The sequence below is a fragment of the Sorghum bicolor genome, chromosome 10 (assembly GCF_000003195.3).
Source record: "Sorghum bicolor cultivar BTx623 chromosome 10, Sorghum_bicolor_NCBIv3, whole genome shotgun sequence".
NCBI classification, from domain to species: domain Eukaryota; kingdom Viridiplantae; phylum Streptophyta; class Magnoliopsida; order Poales; family Poaceae; genus Sorghum; species Sorghum bicolor.
In genome coordinates this window covers 47,228,540-47,253,987 of record NC_012879.2, presented here as the reverse complement: position 1 = coordinate 47,253,987, position 25,448 = coordinate 47,228,540, and the positions used below count along the sequence as shown (strand labels likewise).

Sequence of the window (25,448 nt, the reverse complement as noted above, 5' to 3'; positions counted from 1 at the left end):
ATTCTACCGATCCCCAGAATCCGGCCTTGACTGCAAACAGACACCCCTCTCCCCATCCTGCAAACCCATCAGCCAACCGAATAACACAAGAAGGCAGGTGAGCAGTGACAAAGCACGTCAACAGCAGCAAAGCCAAGCCAAAAACGATCCAGGAGCAAGGTGCGGCCGCAGCTCTCCCGGTCCCCTTTGCGGTTACCACTAGCTAAGAATGAAGATGGTACTCTAAATGGATACTTGCGCGGTTTTTCTCTAGTCTAACTTAATAAACTAAATAAACAATTTCTTTCTTATTTTTTTAATTTAGTTCGTTTAGTTAGACTAGAGAAGAACCACGAGGAGTTATTTGAAGCGTCGTCCCCATCCTTACCACTAGCTAGCACTAGCAGACACCCCTCTCCACGTCCTGCAAACAGGCAATTAGCCAGCGGAATAACACAAGCAGGCAAGTGCGCAGTGACAAAGTACGTCCACAGCAGCGATCCCAGCCAAAAGCAGCGTAGCCACAGCCGCGCGCAGCTCTCGGCTACCCTTACCGCCGATCACATGCATGCCTTTCCAATCCCGCGTGCACACGCCGACCACACACTCGCCAACTCCCCATCCCTATTTGAAGCCACCGGCCGGCGCCCTGCATTGATCAATCAACTCGCAGCAGAGGAGCAGCACGAGCAACACGCCGCGCCGCGCTCCAACCATCTCCAGCTTCGTTCGCGCTTCCCGGCCCACTCCCCGGCCGCCGCCGCCATGGCGTCCGAGCGGCACCACTCCATCGACGCGCAGCTCCGTGCCCTCGCACCCGGCAAGGTCTCCGAGGAGCTCATCCAGTATGACGCCCTGCTCGTCGACCGCTTCCTCGACATCCTCCAGGACCTCCATGGCCCCAGCCTTCGCGAATTTGTACGTAGCAGATCGAGCTGAGAGCATCATCAGCTCACCTCTCTATAGTCTATACGTCTCGAATCCGGTGCTTACTATATATATATATATACCCAAATGCGATGCATGCAGGTCCAGGAGTGCTACGAGGTGTCGGCCGACTACGAGGGCAAGAAAGACACGTCCAAGCTGGGGGAGCTGGGAGCCAAGCTGACGGGGCTGGCCCCCGCCGACGCCATCCTGGTGGCGAGCTCCATCCTGCACATGCTCAACCTCGCCAACCTGGCGGAGGAAGTGGAGCTGGCGCACCGCCGCCGGAACAGCAAGCTCAAGCACGGGGACTTCTCCGACGAGGGCTCCGCCACCACCGAGTCCGACATCGAGGAGACGCTCAAGCGCCTCGTGTCGCTCGGCAAGACCCCCGCGGAGGTGTTCGAGGCGCTCAAGAACCAGAGCGTCGACCTCGTCTTCACCGCGCATCCCACGCAGTCCGCCAGGAGGTCGCTCCTGCAGAAAAACGCCAGGTATACTACGACTCGATCTCATTCTGCAATTAATCCGCGTCCAAATCCCTTGGATTTCTGGATCAAAAATGTTGATCTCTTGTCGTCGTTGCAGGATCCGGAATTGTCTGACGCAGCTGAGTGCCAAGGACGTCACGGTCGAAGACAAGAAGGAGCTCGACGAGGCTCTGCACAGAGAGGTACGTACATGCATACATGCATTTCACACATCTGGGAATATAATAACTTTATTTATCAAGAGCTAGCCTCGGATATACACACTTTTACACGATTTTCCTGCAAATTCGAAAACCGTTTGAGCCATTCTCGTAAAAGTTTTTCAATCACTGTCCTGTCAAAGTGTCTATCTCTTTTTGCGTCGTCGTTACATTTTTTCTTTGATAGAGATAGAATAGAAGTGGACTCATGAGCTTAAGACATTGGGCACGACACACGTGTAACTAAGTGGGCCAGAGAAATTAATCCTCAATTGATATGTCAATATATATGTTTGTGTGAGGTGTCTGGCTGCACTTCACGAGAGCACAAGCCTTCTTCACTCTATATATATGAATGAGCACGAAGAATCATTTAAAACATTGCTAACATTTAAGAATGTCACATTATCCTATTCCCTAGGTAATCATTACACGAATCAGAACGAGCCTGATTTTTCTCTTTACACTATAATTAAAATTTTATGAAGAGTCATATTTTTTCCCACTCTATGGAATTAAGGGTGTTTTAGTAATTGTCCATGTTTTATTGGTAGCTAATCCCCATGTCCTTTCACTCTGTTTGGTACGCCGTTGGAAAAATATAGACACTCTATCGAGAGAGAGATCGAATTATATGCAAAAATATGAGATACTTAGAAGTAAACCTGTTCCACAAGAACCAACATTTTTATTTAGGTCATCTACATAAACAAGGATGTATGATTTTCTTGAATAATTATACAGAACTTTCAACAAAAGAAAACCTTCAGACTAGACCATGTCAAACTGAGAACGCATTGTGATCTTGTCAGAACAAAATTCACTATTTACATTAAACAAGTACCATTAGTTTAATATAAGAAACATAGAAAGGTGACTGAAAACTCAATATGCAGTTTGTTATTAGGCCTACACAATAACATTTTGCACCATCTGTAAAGAGTCTGTGATACAAACTTTAAATGTTTCCTGATTTCAAAAAAAATGAAAAACAAAACTTACAGTGTTCCCTCTCTTGTGTACCATGTTTTTTGTTATGATTAGATTGAATTCTGTCGTTACCTTCACTGTATCTATCAATTTATTTTGGTTGTTTAGTTCTAATTTGTTTTGTTGGATGTACACAGATCCAAGCAGCTTTCAGAACTGATGAAATCAGGAGAGCACAACCCACCCCACAGGATGAAATGCGCTATGGGATGAGCTACATCCATGAAACTGTATGGAACGGTGTGCCTAAGTTTTTGCGCCGTGTGGATACAGCCCTGAAGAATATCGGCATCAATGAGCGCCTTCCCTACGATGTTCCTCTCATTAAGTTCTGTTCTTGGATGGGTGGTGACCGTGATGGTATATTTCCACTTACTTTTTTTTTAACAAAGTGGCAGGAGCTCTCTATCTTTCAATTAAGGCCCTGTTTAGATTGGGGATGAAAATTTTTTGGGTGTCACATCGGATATGTTGGAAGAATGTCGGGAGGGGTCTTTAGAAACTAATAAAAAACAAATTACATAGCTCATCAGGAAACTGCAAGACAAATCTATTAAGCATAATTAATCTGTCATTAGCACATGTGAGTTACTGTAGCACTTAAGGCTAATCATAGAGTAACTAGGCTTAAAAGATTCGTCTCGCGATTTTTAACCAAACTGTGTAATTAGTTTATTTTTTTATGTACATTTAATGTTCCATGCATGTGTCCAAAGATTCGATGGGATGGATGAAAAAATTTTGGGTAGCAAAACAGGGCCTAAGAGAAAAACATTCCCACGAGCTAGAATTTTAAAATATATATTGTTTAATACATCTGACTAGTAAAGAATTATTTATATTGAATTATATGTTTTGCTCTTTGTTTATTTTCTAAAATAGACATAATAGATACTATGTAGTCTATATCCAATTATCACAAACTTGTTAATTATTTTTTTGCAAAGGACTGATTTAGATTCATATTTTTACTTTTCAACACTTCTCCTATCAAAATTCGAGCCCAATTTTGTTTTCTAAAAAAAAAGATAAACTAGATGGCGGTGTCATTCTATTTTATTAATAATTTAATGTTCTATAGTATTGATGCTAATGTTTGATGTTGTTAAGTCTGTATATCTTTGCATTTTTATCACTGTAGGAAATCCAAGAGTTACTCCGGAGGTGACAAGAGATGTGTGCTTGCTGTCTAGAATGATGGCTGCAAACTTGTACATCAATCAGGTCGAAGACCTGATGTTTGAGGTACTGAACAAATGTGTTTGATTGAATGCTTTGTAATGCTCATTTTTTTGGCTTGCCGTTTTTTTGGTGCCTCCGATCCATAACAATACTCTCATCTGATATATGTCTCTAGCTCTCTATGTGGCGCTGCAATGATGAGCTTCGTGCTCGAGCCGAAGAAGTCCAGAGTACTCCAGCTTCAAAGAAAGTTACCAAGTATTACATAGGTAACTACAAACAGAAGAATTTATTTATTTAAAGAGACTGAATTAGGTATTCACGAAAAAAAAGAGAGACTGAATTAGCTAATAAGCGTTTTTAGAGATGCAGATTGTTGTTTAGCTATTGCTTGTTCGTACCTCCTCATAGATTCGTCTGCCGCCACTAGCAAAAATAATAGAGTTCTCCTAATGTTTTAAGTAGTAGTAAAATACTACCACTAATTATGGGAATTCTCATTAGGGAGGCATTTGGTAGAGAAATTTTTTTCTAAATATTGAATGATAAAAATAGGAGAACCCACGGCACTAGGACAAGTTGCAGATTGTGGTTGCGTGCACAGGCTTTTGCAAAGTCTCCACTAGTCTTTTCAAATTTGATTTCAACAATGTTGCCCCGTGTTAATTAGCCGTACGTGTGTCAGTTTGCCAATTTTTCTGAATAAGAGTATTTGATGCTGGCGCAGAATTCTGGAAGCAAATTCCCCCAAACGAGCCCTACCGGGTGATCCTTGGTGCTGTAAGGGACAAGTTATACAACACACGCGAGCGTGCACGCCATCTGCTGGCAACTGGATTTTCTGAAATTTCTGAGGACGCGGTATTTACCAAGATCGAAGAGGTAAATAAATCGGCAAGTTCCTTAATTTTATTCCTTTTGTGAAACTGAAATGTGATTTAAGCGATCAATCAATAATATGATGTACTAGTACATTTCGGTCTGATTCTTACTGTCGCACAAAAAAAAATGCATCTCATGCGTGCAGTTCCTTGAGCCCCTTGAGCTGTGCTACAAATCCCTGTGTGAGTGCGGCGACAAGGCCATCGCCGACGGGAGCCTCCTGGACCTCCTTCGCCAGGTGTTCGCGTTCGGTCTCTCCCTGGTGAAGCTGGACATCCGGCAGGAGTCGGAGCGGCACACCGACGTGATCGACGCCATCACCACGCACCTCGGCATCGGGTCGTACCGCTCGTGGCCCGAGGACAAGCGGATGGAGTGGCTGGTGTCGGAGCTGAAAGGCAAGCGCCCACTGCTGCCCCCGGACCTTCCCATGACCGAGGAGATCGCCGACGTCATCGGCGCCATGCGCGTCCTGGCCGAGCTCCCGATCGACAGCTTCGGCCCCTACATCATCTCCATGTGCACGGCGCCCTCGGACGTGCTCGCCGTCGAGCTCCTGCAGCGCGAGTGTGGCATTCGCCAGACGCTCCCCGTGGTGCCGCTGTTCGAGAGGCTGGCCGACCTGCAGGCGGCGCCGGCGTCCGTGGAGAAGCTCTTCTCCACTGACTGGTACATCAACCACATCAACGGCAAGCAGCAGGTGATGGTCGGCTACTCCGACTCCGGCAAGGACGCCGGCCGCCTGTCCGCGGCGTGGCAGCTGTACGTGGCGCAGGAGGAGATGGCCAAGGTGGCCAAGAAGTACGGCGTGAAGCTGACCTTGTTCCACGGCCGCGGTGGCACCGTCGGCAGGGGCGGTGGCCCGACGCACCTCGCCATCCTGTCCCAGCCGCCGGACACCATCAACGGGTCCATCCGTGTGACGGTGCAGGGCGAGGTCATCGAGTTCATGTTCGGGGAGGAGAACCTGTGCTTCCAGTCTCTGCAGCGGTTCACGGCCGCCACGCTGGAGCACGGCATGCACCCGCCGGTGTCTCCCAAGCCCGAGTGGCGCAAGCTCATGGAGGAGATGGCCGTCGTCGCCACGGAGGAGTACCGCTCCGTCGTCGTCAAGGAGCCGCGATTCGTCGAGTACTTCAGATCGGTATGCCATCATATATTTGTTTGATGTTTGGTGAAGATCGATCGAATAATCGAATTCATTCATCCATGTCGTCGTTATAATTCATTCGTCTGTCTTTCTCTGTCAGGCTACCCCTGAGACTGAGTACGGGAAGATGAACATCGGCAGCAGGCCAGCCAAGAGGAAGCCGGGCGGCGGCATCACCACCCTGCGTGCCATCCCCTGGATCTTCTCGTGGACACAGACGAGGTTCCACCTCCCCGTGTGGCTGGGAGTCGGCGCCGCCTTCAAGTGGGCCATCGACAAGGACATCAAGAACTTCCAGAAGCTCAAGGAGATGTACAACGAGTGGCCATTCTTCAGGGTCACCCTGGACCTGCTGGAGATGGTTTTCGCCAAGGGAGACCCTGGCATTGCCGGCTTGTACGACGAGCTGCTTGTCGCCGAGGAACTCAAGCCCTTTGGGAAGCAGCTCAGGGACAAATACGTGGAGACACAGCAGCTTCTCCTACAGGTACCTTTTTTTTTACCAGCAAGTTCACTGCAGGAATGATATTCATGCACTGCAGACTGCACGATATATATATATATATATATATATATTCATGTACTGTACTTTTTTTTTGTTGCAGATCGCTGGGCACAAGGACATTCTTGAAGGCGATCCTTACCTGAAGCAGGGGCTGCGTCTGCGCAATCCCTACATCACCACCCTGAACGTGTTCCAGGCCTACACGCTGAAGCGGATAAGGGACCCCAGCTTCAAGGTGACGCCGCAGCCGCCGCTGTCCAAGGAGTTCGCCGACGAGAACAAGCCCGCCGGACTGGTGAAGCTGAACCCGGCGAGCGAGTACCCGCCGGGGCTGGAAGACACGCTCATCCTCACCATGAAGGGTATCGCCGCCGGCATGCAGAACACCGGCTAGGCCGCTTCCCCTTCACTCACCTGCAGAGTACTGCACGGCAATAATAATCACAGCTTCCGGATGGTGGCGTTTTGTCAGTTTTGGATGGAGATGCTGAAAACTGACACCACCTGTTTTCACTATATGCATGTTTATGTAATTTCCTCGGCTTTGGCCTCTTTATATTTTTCACTCTTGTTGTGAAGTCCAAGTGGAAAATCTTGGCATCTTAAATATATTGTAATAATGAACATCATATAATCTACAAATTTACTATTATGTATTAATGAATCTTGGCAGGGAAAATGCCACTATATATGTATCCCAGCCCATTGGATGGACTTTTTTTACCATGATGCTACTTCAACCATCCCTCTTTAGATAGTGCTAAACAGTTTCTGAAATCTAATGCCTGGCAATATATGTTACCAATTGAATCAGTGAGAGATAGCATCTACTTGATTGGTAATTTTTTATTGGAATGATCTAGTGCATTTACTTGAGCGATCCAACGGCGCTATAGTGATTGTTTTGCAAGCTTGAGAGCTTACTCTTAGAGGTTCCCTTAGAGGTTGCCACTAGTGATTGGAGTTTGGGGGTCTACTTGAATTTCACTAGAAAAAATATAAACTAGTATAGCATGATATGCACCATAAGTTTTTCTAGTGTACTCTACCTACCTACACCCCCAAAGACTTTTGCAACCTAGAGTCAATCCTATTAACTACCTTATACTGATTAATAAAAGGTAAATGCCACACAAGTCAAGCACAATATAGAGGCCTAATGTGGTACGTAAATAGCAAGTCAAGATAGGTCAAACTCTTAATTAGAGACAATAATGTATCCCATGATATCAGTTGCCAAACCACAACCCCTAATGCACACTAGAGATCCCATGTGGTATGCTCCCTGTCACTAAAGCTTCATCCCTTGGTAATGGTGTTGAGCTTTCCACAAAGGCTTGCATAACCAAGAAAAGTGTCGCAACCCATTAAAGCTTACCACCACACTTTCCTGGTCACCTTTGATGTTGTGTGCACTCTATGTAGCTTCTCTAGTAAGGAAGCATAGCTTCTCTAATAAGGAAGGAGTCTCCTCATCCCATGCACATTAAGTTGCCACTGCTCAATACCAAGCTCAGAGGGTTAATGTCATTGCAAGGTCAGCAACACAACCCAAGTTCTCTAGCTCACCAATCCTCTATGCCTAAATAGGAGATCCCCACTACCATATTTTCCCTGCATTCTCATGCAGCCACGTCATCCGAGGGTCCCACATCTACACGTATGCCTCCAAATTAAAGCCTAACGCATGTGCATGTGCATGTGCATACAAAATTGCAAGGGTTCACATACACCTCACCCACTAGCCATTACGCATGCATCCTCATTTGAAACGCCAGCACCATTACGCATGCATCAATCGCCTACGGCGTAAAATGAATCTCTCCTGCCCCTCCATAGGAAGTAGAAGGTGCTGTCATTGGTCAATGATCGCTGCATGTTCACTAGTGGTGACGCGCACGTTGTAGCTGCTACCGCCAGGAAGATCGCCACCATCGAGCTCCTCCCTGCGCTGCTGCATGGCCCCTGGTAAGCACTGAGAGGTTCCATCTCCTTGGCCAAAAGCCGGATGTTTATGAATGCTCATACCACATCGAGTCTTTATTGGCCCATATGAAGTACCCATGTCGTATGTTTGATTAGTAAGTATCGTGTATTCTCTCCTGTTTTTCCTACATTCCAATTATATGTTTCCGCAGCAATGCGCGGGGTATGATCTAGTATTACAAGAGCTCAACAACCCTAACTCTGAAGCTCTCATGCTCTCATGCCTAACACCCTCAAAGATAAATGCTAGACTCTATCTTATGTCTTGGATGTGATCAACATGCATTTGAGAGGGTGGATGGATTAAACAATCTCTTGCTTTAGTTCTAGTAGCCATGGGAAACTTCAACAACATCCAACCACCACAAAATGATAGAACGGAGTATATATAACTCCTCCATTTCTCATATGGCCATTAGCCAAAGTTTGTCGAAAAACAACGCTGACGATCTAGTGCTCATAGATTATGCTTCTATCAGAATATCTAGTCAGTTGTGACCATTGAAGTACTAGTCGTTGCAGATTGGATGATGTCAGATTGTTCAATTCTAGAACTTCTTTAATACTTACTAGATCGTCTAGACTATGCATTTGCACAGTGTCCCTGCACAAGTGATGGCCAGACAACACTATAGAAAGTCTAGCACACTTCTCTGATTGGTCGGACCATCTATTCTATTGACAACAACTGTATTTATAAATTTCCTTCTTCTTTATTGCTTGTCTCCAATCTTCATTTTTTATGGTCTCTTTGTTTGGTAAGATGCGATATGATTGACCAAGTGAAAGGTCCTAATGGCTATAGGGGGTGAATAGCCTAATAAAATTTTTTACAACAACACTAAAAGCACTTGATTAGTATATAAGATGGCGAAGCGAATTTGGCACTAGCTCTACAATGTCGAAGAAAGCCTCCTACCTAATATAGTTTCTATAGTCTCTAAGGAAGCACACCAAGACTATGTCACTACTTACCCCTAGGTGATAAGCTAAGCTAAGCAAGAGAGCTACACAAACTAGCTAGCAAAGTAATACCAAGAGGGGTTAGGATTGATATACCACAGCATAGAGGAATGAGCCAATCAATCACAATAGAGAATGTCAATCAAGACCAATCACCTAGGAATCAAATGTTGACACAATGATTTTGTACCAAGGTTCACTTGCTTGAAGGTTCACGAGCTAATTGCCATCACACGCCAAACCCTCATAGGTGCCGCACAACCAACACAAAATGAGGATCACACAAGCCACGAGCAATTCATTAGAATACTTTTTGGCTCTCCGTCAGGGAAAGGTCAAGAACCCCTCACAATCACCACGATCGGAGCCGGAGACAATCACCAACCTCTGCTTGATGATCCTTGCTGCACCAAGCCGTCTAGGAGTCGGCAAACATCCAAGAGTAGCAAGCAAATCCCGCAACGAAACACGATCACCAAGTTCCTCTAGATGCAAACACTCAAGCAATGCACTTGGATGCTCTTCCAATCTCACAAGGATGATCAAATAATGATGCAATTGAGTGGGAGTATATTCGCTAGGCTTACAAGGTTGCTATGTCAATGAAAATGGCCAAAGGTATGAGCCCAAGCTAGACAACCACCTTTTATAGGCCCCTCAAAGAAATAGACTCGTTGGCTCTCCATCTTCTCAAAACACGGGGCCACCGGACGCTCTGGTGCAAACGACCGGACGCAGCCCTCAGCGTCCGATGCATGGATTCTCGCCACATGTCCTCTACCTTTGAAGGTCGCATCGTAAGATCTCAATGGTTAAGTTCACACCGGACGCACCGACTGAACTCGGCACCCAGTGTTTGGTTGCTACTCAGAGAGGATCCGAAACATGTTTTTCATCACCGGAGGCGTCCGGTGCCTAGTGACTAGACGCACCACAGCGTCTGGTGCAACACGGCTCGCACAGACTCGCCATGTCACGTAGACCAAATGCTTGTTCAGCCAACATTCGGTGCTTAGTGTCCGATGGTAAACCCTTAGAGTGCTTGCCAGTTAGAACTGACCGGACAAAGCCCCTGCGTCCGGTGCTCTTAGCACCAGTGTCTAGTGCACTATTTCAGTGCAAGACACTACCACGACTTCGCCACTACTTCAAGTCCATCTCTGGTGCAGTAGAAAATATACAAATTATTTTCCCAAAAGCGCCGAATCAAGTTTCACCTTCTTTGCAAATGTGCCAACACCACCAAGGGAGAGAGGATCTCAAACCCCTCTCAACCCATCAAACTCCACCTCCTTTGTAAATATGCCAACACCACCAAGTGCAGATCACCATGTGCAAGCGTGTTAGTATTTTCATAAACATTTTTCTAAAAGAAGTTAGCGCACTCACTAGATCCTAATACATATACAATGAGTTAGAGCATCTAGTGGCACTTTGACAACCACATTTCAATACGAGTTTTACCCCTCTCAATAGTACGACTATCAATCCTAAATCACTCACACCCTCTATGGTGTCTTGAGTGCAAACCAAAAAGCTCCTAACCAATTATACCTTTGCCGCGAAAGGGCCTCTAGCCTAGTAGTTAGAGCACCTGAGTAGCACCAGCAGACCTGGGTTCGACTCCCGGTGGGAGCGAATTTAAACAGATCTGCATTATTAAAAAAATAAAAAAATAGGCTGGGGTTTCCTTGCTGACTTCGGTCAAAAAAAATTATACCTTTGCCTTGAGCTTTTTGTTTTTCTCTTTCTTCTTTTCCAAGCCCGAGCACTTGATCACCTTGGTTCCACTATCACCATTATGATCATCACCCATGTTGCTCACCACTTGGAATGTGCTTTCCTATCTCATAAATACTTAGAACAATAGGTTAGCACATAGAGTTTCATCAATTCACCAAAACTAAATTAGAGCTTTCACCAAGCTAAGTGAACAGTGCTCTAAATCTCTAATCATTTTGTTGGCTAAACACTGACCCTAATTGTCCAACGCTGTACTGTGGACTATCCAACCACATTAGTTCATTATTTTCATGGTTTTTTCGTTATTTCTTCACTATTCTTTATGTTGTTTGTTTCCTTGAACCTGTAGAATCTACTAAAATATCTATAACCCATCTTAAAATATATATTATTCTCAGTAATTGGGTTGTCATCATAAATCACCAACACCTCACTAAATCGCATACATCACCACATGATCCTTACAATTAATGGGCCATTTCCGAAGATGAATGCAAATGAATTTTTGTGGATTGTGTCCCTATAGAAGATCATGCCTATTTAACAACACCATTGACTACTTTCTCCAGCCACAATAATATAATTAAGTCCACACGACGATCTGGGAGATCAAAATATCTTGCTACAGAAGCACTGCACTTTACCCATATTGTTTTCAAAAAGGAACATTGAGTTGACAATTTTGTTTCCGGAAACATCACCCATTCCTACCCTTTTCTAAGATAAATAAAGAAAAATGCAACTATCACTGTGTGTTTGGTTGGGCTTTCAAATAAAAGTGCTTTTGCTACTAGAAAAACCAAAAGCCATCCAAAAGGATAGAACAAAAAGAGTGAGTTAACAGTTTTGTTTCTTGAAAAAAAAATCATCCATTATATATATCCTTTTAAAAAAAGATCAAGAAAAGCACAAGTACCCATTCCAAATTTGGAAATTGAACCCAATTGGGCAGCTTCGACAAAGAAACCCGGCCCAACCAATTAAGTTACATTACACCTAAAAGGCTTACATAGATATTGGATGGTGAACCTAATAACGTTCAATATAATCTAGACTTGGCCAGATAACAATTCTAATTAAATTAACTTATAAATTAAAAAAATGAAGCTCTCCCGTACGTTGGTTGCCCATCGCAGAAACAGCGACCTGATAGTTGTGTCTGCCTACTTGCTCAATTTGCATATGTATCTATATATCTTACACAACGTACGCAATCCCAGCTGCGTTGATTCAGCATATAGTTTACTTAGCCGGTCGTTGTCCATGACCGAAGCATCTTCTTAAGTGATGGCACGCAACTTCCATGGCATTCGTATGTAGGGAAGAAATACTGGGATAGGCACTGCCAGCGACGTCAAGGCAAATTAAATGAGCGCAATGGGCTACAGGAACAAAGAAATTATTAGCCGGCAATACATCAGGTGGGGACTGTTTGTCCGCGTCGTTTCCATAAAAAAAAGAGAGAAAACAAAATAGCCGGCAATATACTTGGTACTTGGCACCGTGACTTGATATCCTCAAATACACAATGCATGTCTTCTCTCCTGCTGCATCTCCGGTAGTGATTCTTGTGCATATATACACCACACACTGCACTACACACTGTCCTAGTGAACTCCCCAGAGTGAATCTTCTTTACCGTCGTCTGTCCGAGGAACCATGACGGTAAGCTTGAGTCACTCTTCGCTCTAACACAAATCACTGCTTGGCCAATTAATTTGACTCAGACTTTTGATGGATGATGCATGTTTGTGTTCTAGTGCTCTCATGCATATCCCTCGTCTCTGAAACTAAACCATGCATCGATCGTCGTGTCGTGTCTTTGCAGATCGTAGAGATGCATGTGAACATCGACTGCGACGGCTGCGAGGGCAAGGTCAGGAGAGCCCTGGAAAAGCTCGAAGGTGCGTATATGTATATGTATGTCGTACGAAAATGTCTCATGATCACACACGCAAAGAACTGCTCGATATGATTCTCCTCTTCCTCCTCCTCCTCCTCCTCCTCCTCTCCAGGAGTGCACCACGTAAGCATAGACAGGATGCACGGCAAGGTGACGGTGACGGGATCGGTGAGCCAGAAGAAGGCGCTCCGGGCGGCGCGGCGCACGGGAAGGCTCGCCGTGCTGTGGCCCTCCGGTTCCGCTTCCGCCTACAACTACAACCCGGCGTATTACCACCACCAAGCCCACGCGCAGCCGGCGGCCTCCTACTACCAGTACCAGTACCAGCTGTACCACCAGGCCAAGCCCGCGCATGCGCAGCCGCAGCAGCACCACTACTACTACAGCAGCGTCCCGCGCGCCGGCAAGAACAGCAGCGGCGGCGGCTCGGCGGCGGCGGTGGGCAGGAAGCCGGCGGTGGCGCAGCTGTACCCTCAGGCCAAGGCCAGCTCCTCCTACAACTACCATGTCCACGGGTACTACGACTCGGAGCTCTACGGGAACTACCAGGAGCAGGAGCAGCCCGGCGAAGTAGTGCCAGCCGCCGTGCGGAACTACTTCAGTGACGAGAACCCGAGTGCTGCTTGCTCGATCATGTAGTCATCGATCCTCCTCCATGACTCCACGAGATCGGTGCGGTAGTTGTTCCGCTGGTGTCTGATTGATCATCGGGCCTCTCGTTGTGTCTGGGTGTGTGTGTTCCCTGTATCTTGTATACATGTATATATACAAATGTACAATACAGTCTTGTTTGTACAAGTACAACATTACAGTACTCTAAATTACAACAAGTAGGTCCTCGGCACGGCGGCACGGCCCACGCGTGGACGTCTGCGCCCCCGTGAAACGCTCTGGTGCACGTGTACGTGCACTAATACCTACATTCTGCCGCTCTAGCAGCCGCCACCACCACCGCCTCCGCCGCCGCCACCGCCGCCGCTATTATATGTACGATTCGAATTTAGCCGGAGTGAGCCCTCCTCACCAACCTTCAGCAGCCCCCGGCGCCGCCATGTACCTGAGCGGCCCCTGTAGCCACTTGGCCCAGCCGTTGAAGAACCCCGTTGCTCCGCCAGAGTCGGGAGAGTCGATCCACGACGCCACCTGCGATGGGGATGGGGATGAGGAGAAGGGGAAAGGGGAGGGGAATGGGAGGGAGGGGATGGGCAAGGAGAAGAAGAAAGATGAAAAGGAGAAAGGTAAGGGGAAGCGGAAGCGGAAGGAGGATGAGATAGGGATGGAGCAGGGGAAGAACGAGAATAAAGAAGAAGAAGAAAAGGTGAACAAGGGTAATGCAGGAGGAATTCTAACTAACAAAACTTTCTCAGAGCTCTACATATCCGAGTTCACTGCCAAGGCCATCACAGAGATGAACTACACCCACCTTACCGAGGTCATTAATTCTCGCCGACACCTAAATTTTTGTCCAATTTCATAATTACAGCTAGTTGATTGAATGCTTCTGCGGTTGATTATTGCATTATGTGGGTTGATTTGATCTGCTCTTTGCTGCGCTAGCTGTTGGATTTTTTGTATTACTGTAAATGGCATGTATGCATGTTTCTTTTCCTTGCAGATTCAAGCTAGATCAATACCGCATCTTATGCTAGGAAGTGATGTGCTGGGATCAGCCAAAACTGGCTCAGGGAAGACCCTTGCCTTCCTTATACCGGCGATCGAACTGCTGCACAAAGCATGCTTCACGCCAAGGAACGGAACTGGAGTTATTGTAGTTTGCCCAACAAGGGAGCTTGCTATCCAGGTAATATATATGCATATGACGCAACAGTATTTCTCTTTAATTCCATTTTACATGTTTTGTGACTCTTCAACTTGCATTGAATGAAACCCAATCAAAATCAGATGGACCAAACTGAGGTAAGCATATCCTTTGCTAAGGTAATGCTTGTGCAAATATAATGCATTGGAGTCAGTTTTATATAGTGTATCTTCATGTTGGATGGTTGCCGAGACTTTGTTCATAGGGACTCACATTTCACTATCCCTAATAACTATGACTTATGAGTTTCATTGATTCTTTTGTGCTAGACACACAATGTTGCCAAGGAATTAATGAAGTATCACTCACAAACTATTGGATATGTTATTGGTGGCACTAACATAAGAAATGAGGCCAACCAAATTGTGAAAGGGATCAATCTGTTAGTTGCTACACCAGGCAGACTTTTGGACCATCTGCGAAGTACCAGTGGTTTCCACTATAAAAGGCTACAGGTAAAGCATTCTTGTTATTATCATTTTTTTCCAAGCTTCAAGGAAAATATTTCTGTTGAAATAGTGTGCATATTCTAATTATCAAGCTAAATAACAAATACAACCAGCAATCTCATACTTCGCTACTCTACATGCATAATCAGTCACCTGATTTGTTTCATATATCAGATCTGTGTTTTTCTATCTTTTCATTGTCCAGTACTGGCTTCTTAATACTGAATTAGAGTATAAATGAAATTTCTGCATACATTATGCCAAAGTACATGCAAAATCATAAAACCTAATGGTTTATATTCTTTATAAAGTTATTGATCCATTGTTAGGAATGTTATGTGGGTTGGCAAGTCCATCGGATGTATTGTTGTTTGTTATTCTGCAGATAAAAGTCCCCGTACGAGATAAGTGGGCTGTTTGGGGACTATTTTCTTCTCTAATATAATGAAGCGCAGCTCTCCTGCATTTTCAAAAAAAAAAAATCTGTAGATAAAAGCTTTTTTCCATATCTGTCGCCAATATTAAATTCCATTTTCAGATGAAAGGAATATCTAATTGCCCACCAGTAAATACATTTTTGGGCAGGGATGTAATGCATTGTGCTGTCTACTCATACCTTGGCAATGGAATATGCCTACTGTGCTGGGCTGCCCCATGGGCAAGTTAAGGTTCAGTGGCTCATGTGCCACCTGTTTAGCAGGAAAATGACATTGATTTTCATGAAAACTCATGTTTAAGGCAATGGATGTAATTCCTGACCTATATGTACTCTATCTTTAACATGACTTGCTATGTTGTAGTGCCTCATAATTGATGAAGCTGATCGCATACTTGAGCAAAATTTTGAGGAGGATATGAAACAAATATTTAAACGACTCCCTTCGGTATGTGATAGTCTGACAAGTTCATTTCATATGTGAAGTTAGCGTTTTAAATTTTGTACTGAGATTGCTGTATTTTTGTCCTCAAATTGTTATGCATCATATGCAGGATAGGCAAACTGTTCTTTTTTCTGCCCCGCAGACTCAAAAGGTCAGTGGATCTGTTTGTTAGCATATTCAAAATCTCGTCCCCTTTTTTTTGTCAGTGCCATTGTTTATGTGTTTTGATCCCACAGGTTGTAGATTTTGCGAATTTTACATTTGGACAGAATGAAGAAAGACAAAGGAAACTTGTTTATGTTGGAGTTGATGATTCTAAATTGAAGGTATGGAACTATTTCACAATTTTGTTCAACTCTATTTTAAAGAATTTTTATCTATTTGGTATGAGAAATAACTTTCATGCTCTTACAGCCTACAGTTGAGGGCTTGCAGCAGGGTTATTGTGTCATTCCAAGTGAGAAAAGATTTCTGGTTCTGTATGCTTTCCTAAGAAGGATGCAGCTTAGGGAGCAGGGTGTGAAGATCATGGTGTTCTTTTCGTCATGTAGCTCAGTCAAGTTCCATGCAGAACTTCTAAATTTCTTTGGGATAGAGTGTTATGATATTCATGGGCAGCTGAAGCAACAGAAGCGAACTAGTACATTCTTCCGATTTTTGAAGGAGAAAAGGGGCATCTTATTATGCACAAACGTGGCAGCACGTGGACTTGATATTCCTGATGTGGTAAGGTTTTGGCCTGCGTTTTTAAATCATTTGTACCAATCCTTTCTGTACCCCTCGCTAACCTAAGGACCGCTTGTCTGGTTTAGGACTATATTGTGCAATATGATCCTCCAGATGACCCAAAGGTAAGTCGTCCTGAACTTTCCTAATTAATTATCTATTTTTATCAAATTTTCTAACTTGGCATTGGAATTTAATCTGTAGGATTACATCCACAGGGTTGGTCGTACTGCCCGAGGTGATGAAGGCAAAGGAAGTGCATTATTGTTCTTACTACCGGAAGAATTGAAGTTGCTTATTTATCTGCAGGTAATGTGCTTCCCATCCCTCCTCCCTTCTCCCTCTTATATTAAGAGGAACCTCGAAGTGTATGTGGCACTGTTTTTAACTTTAATGTGATCATTTTTTTTCTTTAGCATGTCTGGATACAAAGTCAATATAGTGTGTTGGGAAGTACTCTGAAATATGGATATTGTTGTCTCATTTTATATGTTAAAGCATTTTTTTTATGATTTTTACATCTCCGATTATGATATTCCACATAATTGGATTGAGGAAGTAACATATTGCAGGCGGCCAATATTTCTCTGACTCAATATGTGTTCAGTGAGAAGCATGTGCCTAAATCGCAATCGCAACTTGTGAGTGTCTTTCGCAGTTCAATCTTGTTGTTCCAATGTGAAGTATTTAACTTGAGTTTTGGAGCAGGAGAACATTGTTGGTGGGAATTACTTTCTAAATCAGTCAGCAAAGGAAGCCTATAGGTCCTACCTTTTGGCATACAACTCACATTCTATGAAAGACATTTTTGACGTCCATCAACTTGATCTCACGGTACATACTTGTGAAGTTCTTTCCTAAGGCTGTCCTTGGTCTGTGTGCATATATCTCTACTCTGGCTATTTTGTTTAATTTGCAAAATCTTACATAGTCAAGTAGGACAATTAATGCAAATACAAATTGTCTGTCTGTTACCTATTTTTGGTGGGGCTGCGAGGATGAGGTAATACTCTTTCTAATTTCTTTATTTCTTTCAGAAAGTTGCGGCATCATTCTGTTTTAAGAACCCTCCTAAAGTCAATCTGGACCTGGAGAGCGGTGCATCTAAACACCGAAAGATGAGGAAAGTTGACAGTGGAAAGAAGCATGGGATTGGCCCGTCAAACCCTTATGGAAGGAGAGCCCGATCCGATTCCAGGCAGGTTGCAAGATTTTAGAAAGGATATCAGGATCGTAGTCATCCTATATCGTATATGATAAGCCAGATTTTAAATTATGTCTATTAAAGACCTAGTATAATAGTGCCTTAGAGAAAAAATGACATTAAGATGAAGTATACATTTATGGTGATACAATGCTACATGCACATATAGTTGCCATGTATCTGTGTTTAGTAACCTAGTAGTTACTACTATTTAAGGTAATAAACAGAGGACAGCGGATTATTGGATCTTAAGTTCCAATTGTAGATTTTTAAACATAGTAATAATTTCCATATGTCAATAATAACATCATAAACTATATGTTTATAATATACTTATTTGGTGTTATTGATCTTTTTTATAGAATTGTTAGCAAGCAAACAGCCTCGAAGTGAGGTGAGAGATCTGGAACAAAATGGAGAGCAGTATCCTTATACTCTTGGTCTAGTCAATAATAATAACTATGGAAACTGCACACTTACAACAACATACTCTTAACTGTTTTAAATTATGTTTCACTTTGGTTTTTGTTCTAAATTAAACACCTTTTATCTTTGATGATCAAATCTGCAGAAAAATCCACCAACATCTAAACTATTTGCCAATGGGGATTTGGGACGAAGTAATAGTTAGGAAGATGTACAAATGGGGATTTGGGAAGTATCCGGTTGAAGTGTAGGAAACAATACATGTGTCTTATTTTCTTCAGTTACTGTCTATAAGAGGCGAGCTGCAGGAGAACTGGACAAACCATTTGCCAATTTTCCTGAAGGATCTGCTGGCACATGGGCTGCCCTCTCCACAATCTGCTTTCGTATGAAGTCGTGGAGCCTGCCAGACAGCATCTGTCTCACCTTCTCAAATGCCATTTCCAGTTTGTCGAGCTGCGCGTGAAGTAGTGAAAAATTAGGCTGATGGTTGAGCTTAATTTTAGGCATATGTACTGTTAACAAACAATAGCACTATATGCATTACAGCAATCGCTGACCCACAGGCTAACCAAAACTAGCTTATTATATGCAACTAATGCATGATGTGTTGAGGGGATGATAGCGATAGCACAGCATATGAAGAGTGCAGAGCACTTGCCTGCTCTGTGGCATTGACATTGTACATGAAGAGCCCATAGTACAGATCGAAACTGTCGCTTACGGTGTTCTTGGTCTGCAAGTTCGTAGTAGGCGATAAGAGCCCCTCGTCTCAGCAATCAAGAACGGACAAGACCATGCCATTATTCACCACTTACAAGTTGCAGCAAGGTTTCATAACCCTTGGTGTTGATTGGCGTTGACTTGAGGTTCAGTTGTGATAAAACCCTGCACCAAACAACGCGAGTTATTCATAGCATGAAGCTAAGCAGGCAGATACAGGAAACAATTTGGTGTAATAAATAACTGTAAAAACATTCCAGATATGCAATGTTTGCTGACCTCCCAATTGTGTGCGTGATGAATTGACTTCCCGCAGCGTAGCGATCATGCTCCGCGCATGACATCTCCACCATCCTACATCCCTACAAACATCGTTTAGAACAAAATGAAACACACACAAAAAATCCACATGTTGAGTAACTCTAGTCAGTCAGTTGTTGTGACCAAAGGTTACTCCCAAAAATGGTCCACTGTGAATGAACATCAAAACAAAGAGATCAAAAGTCCCGGTAGAATTACCTCCTGTTCAAATATGCTCAAGAACTGGTCGCACTTTGCTGCCTGATCCCCGTCTTCCGCGACACGGACCTTGTCAAAGACGAAGGGAAGCTTGCCCCAGCCGTGTTTACCACTCTCCGGCCCAAACATGGGGTGCGTACAGATGATCCCAAATCCCGGTGGGAGAACCTGACAGATTGGCAATGTATCAGTGTATCAGCAATCCTCATTCTAGATTCCACACACGGCAATGCACCATTCCTTGTAAGTACAGTTGGTAAGTCTAACATAAGGGTAACGTCTTTGTCAGAAATTCAGAGAAAATCAAGTAAATTCAGAGAAAATGAAGTAACGAATTCTGGACCACGGAATAGGCGTAGGGGTGTTGATACATAGAGCTAAAAATTAGTTGAGTTTTGTATGACAAACACTCACTCCGTCTTAATATATAAGCGGTAACTACTTTTTGTTTAAGTCTCATAAATACTAATGCTAAGATAAAGAATTAAATATATTTCTTGGTCTTTGAATCGTAGTATATGGTAAGATCTGTTCTAGTGCTGGGTAATCTCCAACAGTTTGGTAAAACTCACTTGCCAAATTTTGTGATTTGGCAAGTTGCTAAAACATATAGCAAGTGAGATTTTCTTCTATGTCCAACAGTTTGTCAATTGGGCTTGATAAACTTAAAAAAAAAGACCCACAACTAACAACCAAATCAACTAATCTGCTGGATAGCAAGTTGATAAATATGGGCGCGCGGTGCTGCTGGATGGTAAGTTACCAAAAGATGGCAACCCATTTACCAAACTGTTGGAGTGACTATTTTCTATTTTGTCAAATAAACAAGAAATAGTAAGTACATTTATGTGTCTTCGCATAATAAATGTTGCTTTTCTTTTCTCTTTTCTGAGTGCCAGAGGAAGGGAAGGGAGGCTGCTGGTCACCGGTGAGGCAGGGGCAAACGACGAGCGCGGATGGGCAGAGGCACGGAGGCTCGACAATCCTGGGCGCGGAGACATGGCTGGTGCAAGAGCGACGGCGGCGTGGAGCCTTGGCCTGCATGGCGCGGTGGTGCGTTCATTGCGGGCACGGGAGGCACGGCAGGGAGGTGCGTTCGCGGTGTGGCAGCCTACGCGTCGGCGATACTGCCTGTGAAGTCTTCATGAACGGCGACGCCCTACCCGTAGAAACCGCTCGTTTACTCCCTACGCGAAAACACGCCTACTTTCACGAGTAACGTAGTTTCTCAACCAAGGATTGTTTTTCACAAAAAGAAAATTTTTTGATATTATATTAGATATGCCGATGTCGAGTGAGATTTTTGATACTAAGCAACTCTAACAGTTTGCTAAAAATACTTGGCATGCTAGGATTTTGTGAGCTTGGCAAAATTCCCCCTTCATTTGGTAAATATGCCAAGTCCTCCGTCGTTTGGCATTACGTGTATCCCAATTTGCAAACCAGTTTTGCCAACTTGTTTAAGGCTTAATTTTATGATTTTGGCAAAAGTTCTAGGATACCAATTTCTTTTGCCAAGTTCAAATAGCAAACTGTTGGAGAAGGCCTCTTTTTTCATTTGGTATTTGGTTTTGAGACTTGACAAAACTATAGATTTGTCAAGTGAGTTTTAGCAAACTGTTGGAGTTGCTAAAACAAATTGCATAACTCGCTTGGAAACTACGAGACGAATTTATTAAGCCTAATTAATCCATTATTAGCATATGTTGGTTACTGTAGTAATTATGGCTAATCAATTAGACTTAAAAGATTCGTCTCGTAATTTACAACCAAATTGTGCAATTAATTTTTTTCCTATATTTAATGCTATATGTATGTGTCCAAAGATTCAATGTGATGGATAAAAAGTTTTTGGGTAAGAAACTAAATAGGGCATAAGCTTTTTTTTTGGCTGGCAAGATAATTAGCAGAGATAAAAACTTCCGTTAGGAGCGGAGCCACAGGGTATGCCAGATGGGCCATGGCATACCCAGTGGAGCAGCTATGAACTACTATGTATATAACAAAATTGTTTGAAACTAAATATTTTGATGATATGTCTTTATAGCCCAATGGCCTATTTGCTTTTTAACCAAGAGATCCCTGGCTCAAATATCCGCATCTATGTTTTTTTTTAATTTTCTATATTTTTATGTTCCTTTAAATTTTCTATATTTTTATGTTCCTTTTAAAAACTAACTTTTTATATGTTCGCTTCAAAAACTAACTGTAGATCATTTTTTTTCTTTAGTTTTTGTGTTCTGTTTTTATCTTTTTTTTCTTCCAATTTTTGTTTTATTTTTATATTTTATGTTCCCTTTAAAAGCTAACTTTTTATGTCCCTTTCAAAAACTAACCATAGATAATATATTTTTTTAGTTTTTGTGTTGTATTTTTATCCTTTATTTTCCAATTGTTTTCATCCCATTTCATTTTATTGTGTCCTGTGACATATTTGGAATGGAAATCTATAGCTATGTATAGCATGAAAATTTGTAGTTATGCATGGCATGAAAATTGATAGCTATATATATAGTGTCGTGTCAGCTTTACGAATTATGCACTCCAACATTAGTTATGCATCGGGAATATTAGCGAGATCGGTGGTTAGAGATTGGTTCATGGTTCGTCGAACATTAGTATTATCATGTCAGTTTTTTTAATAAAATTTAATGATAGAATTTTTACTGAATAAAATGGTTTTACCAAATTACATAAAAATTTTTTGTGTGCGACATACCCTGTATTAAAATTCTAGGTCTGCCACTGCGTTAGTCTCTACCTTTAAGCCTTAGAACAAGATCAACAATAGAGCCAATTTACTTGGCTATAAGACAAGTTATAAGAGCTAAGTTATACAATAAGTGTGAAAAAGTCTCTCTCTCCTATTCCTTCTCAAAACGCTTGTTACTTGGACCCACAAATACATATGCTTTGATAGCCTACTTGGGCCCATAAACATGTATGCTTCATGCCCTGTTGTGTTTGCATAGGAGCCAAGCTCTCATTTCTCTCATCTCTTTACTCATTCGCATCAGCATTATTTTGACTATAAACTATTGTACAATTAATCACGACTAATCGTCTTGGATAGTTGGAGCTACTCGACCAGGGTCTCTGACTCGGCCAGACCAACCAGGAAACTAGTCGTCTGATTAGTCGTCGTCCAATCGCGATTAATCGTCCGTCCAAGTTGTTTGGGCGTCCAGTCAATAGGTGGACTGCATCTCAGAGTTGAACCTAGCTAGTTGCCTTAAATTTTGGCCCAAGCCTATTAAAATTTATGTTGTTTCTTACCCCTCACTCACTCATTTCAGCGGAACATACTCCTCTCACCTCTCCTGTCCCGCAGCAGCCACCTCCATTGCTTCTCTCCTCTCCTCCCTTTCGGTTCCTAGCTGCTCCTCCCTCCCTTCCTCAGTTCCTCTCAGCTTTCTTCCCTCTCTTCCTTGCGGCTGCTGCTGCAAGTGTATAGACCTGCACATCCAGCAGGTGGCACAGGTCCAACTGTGCAAGGGAGGAGGACTACAAAGATGAGCTCATCCTCCTCAGGTCACTCATCACCTCCTCGTTCAAGCTTGATGTTCTACCTGTCCTGACCTATCTAGACTCTAGAATGTGATAACTACATAATACATATGGTATATATCGGTCTTCATACGTAGGAGATGACCAGGACAACCAGGAGACTCGTCCAGGGTCGATTAATCGTCCTGGACGACGACTAATTGTTCTGGACGATCCCCTAACATCAATCAAGACACCACCAGTCGTCTTAAAAATATTGACTCTTATATTCCAGGACGATGTCCTAGAAATGTTAAATATGGGCTAATAAAAGCTAATAGGTTTATTGGTGGATACATCTCATTAGCCATTATTCTTTAAAAAAAATACTATTCACAGGCTGCGATCCAAACGGCCGCATAGTATTCTCTGTCGTTCACCAACATCAGCTCAGCTGCCAACCGTCAGCAGGAGCAGGTGCATTATTGATTATTGATCGGGAACGGTAGGTGGGTGTTGAAAAATTGAAAAGCCTCGTTAATGCCGTACCGGTAATTAGAGTGTTTTGGGCCTTGTTTACTTCCGAAAAGTGAAAAGTTTTCGGTACTGTAGCACTTTCGTTTGTTTGTGACAAATATTATATAATCATGAACTAACTAGGATCAAAAGTTTCGTCTCGTGATTTACAGCTAAATTGTGTAATTAGTTTTTGTTTTTATCTATATTTAATGTTTCATATATGTGCCACAAAATTCGATGTGACCGAGAATCTTGAAAATTTTTTGGTTTTAAGTGTGAACTAAACAAGGCCTTGATTGGTTACCTCGAGGAGGAGGTTGCGAGGGAACTCCTTGACGGAGAGCACGTCGGCGACGATGGTGTCGTGGCGGAGCTTGCGGAAGGGGATGGCTCGGACGACGCCCTCCGTGGACAGGATGGAGCTGCAGATGAGCAGCACGTCCGGCTGCTCCTCGCACAGCGCGTCGACGCTCCTGAAGAAGCGAATGCCATGGCTGGCGCAGTAGACGGAGTAGTCGGATCTGGAAGCCGCCAGCACGACGTGGCCCTGCCGCTGCAGCCCGCCCGCGATGAACTGCCCGAAGTTGCCGAACCCGACGATCCCCACCCGCAGCGGCGCCGCCGGGACCGCTGCTGCCGATGACGCCGCCGGCGGGTCGCTGATGCCGTGGCACGGGACGACGGCCTGTAGGTGCTGCTCCACCGGAGACGGAGAGGTGAGGGCCTTGGCAGTCGCCGTGGCGGTGGCGGCGGGCGGGCTGATCGGACGGAGCGCCACGAAGGCGCAGAAGTTTGGGGTGTAGCGGCGCAGGCAGCAGGTGGAGCCAGAGGTAGAGGCCACGGCGGGGAAACAGCCGAGGCCGGCGAAATGGCGGAGCGAGGAGGCCATGGGTGATCGATGGATGTCGATGGGGTCGCTGTGGCCTGTGGCTGGTGCCGCGTGACGCAAGGTGACAGCGCCACGGTCCGCGTGCTTCTGTTCCTTTGCTTTCTGTATATAGGTAGGTACACTACGGATCGTCTAATCACGATTGTTGCTCAGAAAGCGGAGTAGGTGACGCTTCTCCGAGCTACCGAAGGTGCAGAGTTTTCTTTTTTCCGCTGCTAGAGTTTGCAACCGGCCTCAGCTCGTTCAAAAAGCATATTTAGGTCAAAAACCCAAAACTTTATAAGATTCACCGTCACATCGAATCTTACGTAACTAATTGCACAGTGTACGGGTAAATAATGATACGAATCTTTTAAGCCTAGTTACTCCATGATTGGATAATGTTTGTCAAATAAAAATGAAAATGCTACAGTGTTAAAATTTTTTTAAAAAATTATATCTAACTGATTTGTTACGATAGAAGAATAATGACTAGTACATTCGGTAATTTAAACGAACGGGCATTAAATGGTGCGGCAACCGGTCTCTCTATTTGATCCGTTCAAACGAAATATTATGGTCTGCAAAATTAATTAAAGAAAGGTTTTAATCACCGGTCAATATGATGAAAAAATTTAAGCGGGTACAAAAAATGAACATTAACTTCATAAGATCATACTTCATCTTACGTGGAGGCTCCATAAGATCATAGTTGTAAAATAGAGACGACCAACAACTATATTTAATTATGCTAGCTAAAATTCGAACTCAAAACATCTGTATCAAGTAGTATATCAAGTTACATGCACAGATTAGTTTAACCAAAAACAAAAATTTAAAATGAAATGAAAAGTGAGCAAACCATTTTATATTTCAACACAAACAAGGCATCCTACAAACAAAGCCTCATTGGAAAATAAAGCTTGG

At 43.6% G+C, this 25,448-nt stretch overlaps 4 protein-coding genes across 4 annotated transcripts; 3 read left to right on the top strand and 1 right to left on the bottom strand.

Annotated features, from left to right (window-relative positions):
* On the top strand, positions 529-7,029 carry LOC8058886 (phosphoenolpyruvate carboxylase 3). Its single transcript, XM_002438476.2, has 10 exons — positions 529-897; positions 1,009-1,400; positions 1,495-1,579; positions 2,725-2,947; positions 3,729-3,832; positions 3,945-4,038; positions 4,497-4,651; positions 4,797-5,795; positions 5,902-6,288; positions 6,407-7,029. Exons 1-10 carry the CDS (start codon positions 544-546, stop codon positions 6,698-6,700), a joined length of 3,087 nt encoding a protein of 1,028 aa, XP_002438521.2. The 5' UTR covers positions 529-543; the 3' UTR covers positions 6,701-7,029.
* On the top strand, positions 12,523-13,700 carry LOC8058885 (heavy metal-associated isoprenylated plant protein 29). The gene is made up of 3 exons (XM_002438475.2): positions 12,523-12,663; positions 12,827-12,902; positions 13,014-13,700. Exons 1-3 carry the CDS (start codon positions 12,658-12,660, stop codon positions 13,538-13,540), a joined length of 609 nt encoding a protein of 202 aa, XP_002438520.1. The 5' UTR covers positions 12,523-12,657; the 3' UTR covers positions 13,541-13,700.
* On the top strand, positions 13,761-18,310 carry LOC8072683 (DEAD-box ATP-dependent RNA helicase 27). The gene is made up of 12 exons (XM_002438474.2): positions 13,761-14,333; positions 14,517-14,702; positions 14,990-15,175; positions 15,970-16,053; positions 16,160-16,201; positions 16,287-16,376; positions 16,465-16,776; positions 16,863-16,901; positions 16,981-17,085; positions 17,349-17,417; positions 17,485-17,610; positions 17,814-18,310. The coding sequence occupies exons 1-12, from the start codon at positions 13,887-13,889 to the stop codon at positions 17,991-17,993; spliced, it is 1,866 nt and encodes a 621-aa protein (XP_002438519.2). The 5' UTR covers positions 13,761-13,886; the 3' UTR covers positions 17,994-18,310.
* LOC8072682 (arogenate dehydrogenase 2, chloroplastic) lies at positions 18,424-24,642 on the bottom strand. Its single transcript, XM_002437072.2, has 6 exons — positions 23,958-24,642; positions 19,649-19,816; positions 19,409-19,491; positions 19,225-19,294; positions 19,068-19,142; positions 18,424-18,862 (listed from the first exon to the last, which is right to left on the bottom strand). The coding sequence occupies exons 1-6, from the start codon at positions 24,540-24,542 to the stop codon at positions 18,695-18,697; spliced, it is 1,149 nt and encodes a 382-aa protein (XP_002437117.1). The 5' UTR covers positions 24,543-24,642; the 3' UTR covers positions 18,424-18,694.